Raw genomic sequence first — 2,738 nt, forward strand, 5'->3', positions numbered from 1 at the left:
GTCATCTTCGTCACGTGACGCATTTCACTCGTCTTCGTCACGTGACGCATTTCACTCGTCTTCGTCACGTGACGCATTTCACTCATCTTCGTCACGTGACACATTTCACTCGTCTTCATCACGTGACGCATTTCACTCGTCTTCGTCACGTGACGCATTTCACTCGTCTTCGTCACGTGCCGCATTTCACTCGTCTTCATCACGTGACGCATTTCACTCGTCTTCGTCACGTGACGCATTTCACTCGTCTTCGTCAAGTGACGCATTTCACTCGTCTTCGTCACTTGACACATTTCACTCGTCTTCGTCACATGACGCATTTCACTCGTCTTCGTCACGTGACACATTTCCACACGCAGTCATTATTTGAGGGGTTTTGTTAACACAAACAAATGTCCAAATGATTTTTTAATGGTTTTCATTTTATGGATTTCCAAGACCTGAGGTTGATTTGATGTTGCAGTTTGGAGCCTTTGAACATTATTTTACAGCTTTTCTGCTACTTTTACTGTAACTAACAGGACTTTCTCCTGCAGGATGATAAGAAGTTCTACCAGCTGGAACTCGTCAACAGGGAGACCAACTTCAACAAAGTGTTCAACACCAGTCCAAACGTAGGAGTTATCAACCCGCTCATCAAGGTAGGTCCTGATGTTCTGCAACCTGCTAAGGGGGGCGGGGCCACAGGGATCCACCTGTTCCGTTAGTTTACTTTGCAGTGACTGCACATCATGTCATCATCTGTTTGATAGGACAGCTTTTATACAACCAGAAATCATTGAGTATCTGTGATAATATCATGTTTACTCTTAAAGAGGCGGAGCTTTGCACCGATGAGTAGTCAGTATCTAACCTGCATCAGATAGCAGTCAGAGCATTTTTATTTTGTTTTTGTTGTTTCCATCTGTATCACTTTGACTCTGAGTAAATGTAATATCATTATTTATTAGTTTAATTATTTATTAATGTATAATGCGTTATGTTTAAAGTTACCGCATCACTTAAATATACTTAAATGAGAAAATTCAACAAGCAGAGACAGAGCAGTAATGAGACCGTACTTAAAGATCCTTCATGAAAAACTTGGATTAAAACAACAAAACACTTAGAAGCTTAGAAGCTAACATGAAAGCTAACAGGCTAAAGCTAACATCTCTACATTCTCCTCTCTGCCAACGCGCTCTGGTTAACAAGCTAAACAACCAMCTTTTTTTCATACAGCCWTGTTTTTATTGTTGAAGTAAATGTTAACACGTAATGTTTAATGTTACAACAGGTCAGGGTTCCCTTAAAGAATTAAAAACATTCCAAAACTAAGATTGTTTTTTGACTTGTGTGTGTCTGTTGGCGTCTCTGCCCCCTTGTGGTCTGGGGTGGTTATTACAGCCTTTGAATTTTTGTCTTATTGTTTAGATGGAGTGAAGTTCTTCATTTAGAACAGTTCTACAGTTTTCACTGCATGCTCCGGTCCAACTGATGACAATAACACAATAACTTCCTGTTTGTTTTTGGTCTTATATGTACAATTGACCTCATGCTGGTTTGTGTTTTGTCCTTTTGTTTTTATTGATCATGTTTCTGTGTGAGTCTTCCACTCAGTTCGATTCCTAACCTATTTTTTCCAGCTTTCCTTTGCTTTCCAAGCCATTTGTTGGAGTGAGATGTTTCCTGCTTTGTCACTTCTCTTCTCGTTTTGCTCAGAGCGATTGCTGCTTTTTAAGTCTGAGTGAYATCAGTCTCCAGATTGAGCCATTCTCTCTGCTTCAGTCAGCTTGTAATCCGATGAAATTAGCACGCTGCTGTTTCCTGTCTCTCATCGGCCGGAATCTTACGACCTCCAGAGCTCTCCTTGTGCTCCATTCGCCCTCTTTTCCCTCCATTTTTCTTATGATTTTGCTTTAAAACTTCCCTGTTGCTCCCTTTTTGACCCCGATGCCCCTCCTTTTCTTTTCTTTTGTTGTTTCTGTGTAGCAAAAGAAAAAGAATGAGAAAGCAGCAGCCAGCAGATTCAGCAGCTCTCCTAATCTCAGGGCTCTGGAGGCGGCGGGCACGGGCGTGGGCGTGGCGGGCCCAGGAAGTGGGCAGCCCCCGCAGGCTCCGCCCGTGCCCCCGGCCCCGCCCAGCCGCCTAGAGCCCATCCCCAACTCCCCCCTCCACCACCTGGAGCTCGACTCCAACAAACCTCTTGCCCCGCCGACCCCTCCCAACGAGCCCAAGAAGTTCATGAGGTGAGACCTTCTCCGCTGACCGGCAGCAGCTCGCCAACRCCGCCATTTTCCATCCAATCACAGAGCTCCTCTGCTGGAGGCTCAAACTCGTCCTAAACAGCCGAGGTCCAGCCTTAAAGCAAAATCACTAGCTTATATTTCTAAATAAAAAAGGAACTTTTAAATTATTTCTAGCAGTTATTTTTCATAAGAAGCATGAAAATCATTTCAGCTACGAGTTCTTTAAGTGTCTGAAAAGTCTGCTGAGCCCTGATTCGCTGCAGCTTTTCTCACCATTTAACTGAAGCGCACACTGTAAACAATTTATCGTTAAATTTACAGGAACTTACTGTATTTTTACAGTAGTTTTGCTGTAAATACATTCAGTAGTTACTGTATTTGATTTTACCGTAAAACTACCTTAAAACAAAATACAGTAGTTACTGTATTTGATTTTACCGTAAAACTACCGTAAAACAAAATACAGTAGTTACTGTATTTGATTTTACCGTAAAACTACCGTAAAACAAA

At 42.4% G+C, this 2,738-nt stretch overlaps 1 protein-coding gene across 1 annotated transcript; it reads left to right on the forward strand.

Annotated features, from left to right (window-relative positions):
- Positions 1 to 536: 536 nt before the first annotated feature.
- Positions 537 to 2,392, forward strand: LOC106534582 (protein FAM184A; the record flags this gene model as incomplete). The annotated part of the gene is given in 2 exon segments (XM_014031272.1): positions 537 to 641; positions 1,972 to 2,392. Coding segments are annotated over 2 exon segments (366 nt in total), but the record flags the coding sequence as incomplete, so codon positions are not given.
- Positions 2,393 to 2,738: the final 346 nt, after the last annotated feature.

Source organism: Austrofundulus limnaeus, unplaced genomic scaffold (genome assembly GCF_001266775.1).
Source record: "Austrofundulus limnaeus strain Quisiro unplaced genomic scaffold, Austrofundulus_limnaeus-1.0 Scaffold1214, whole genome shotgun sequence".
Lineage (NCBI taxonomy): Eukaryota > Metazoa > Chordata > Actinopteri > Cyprinodontiformes > Rivulidae > Austrofundulus > Austrofundulus limnaeus.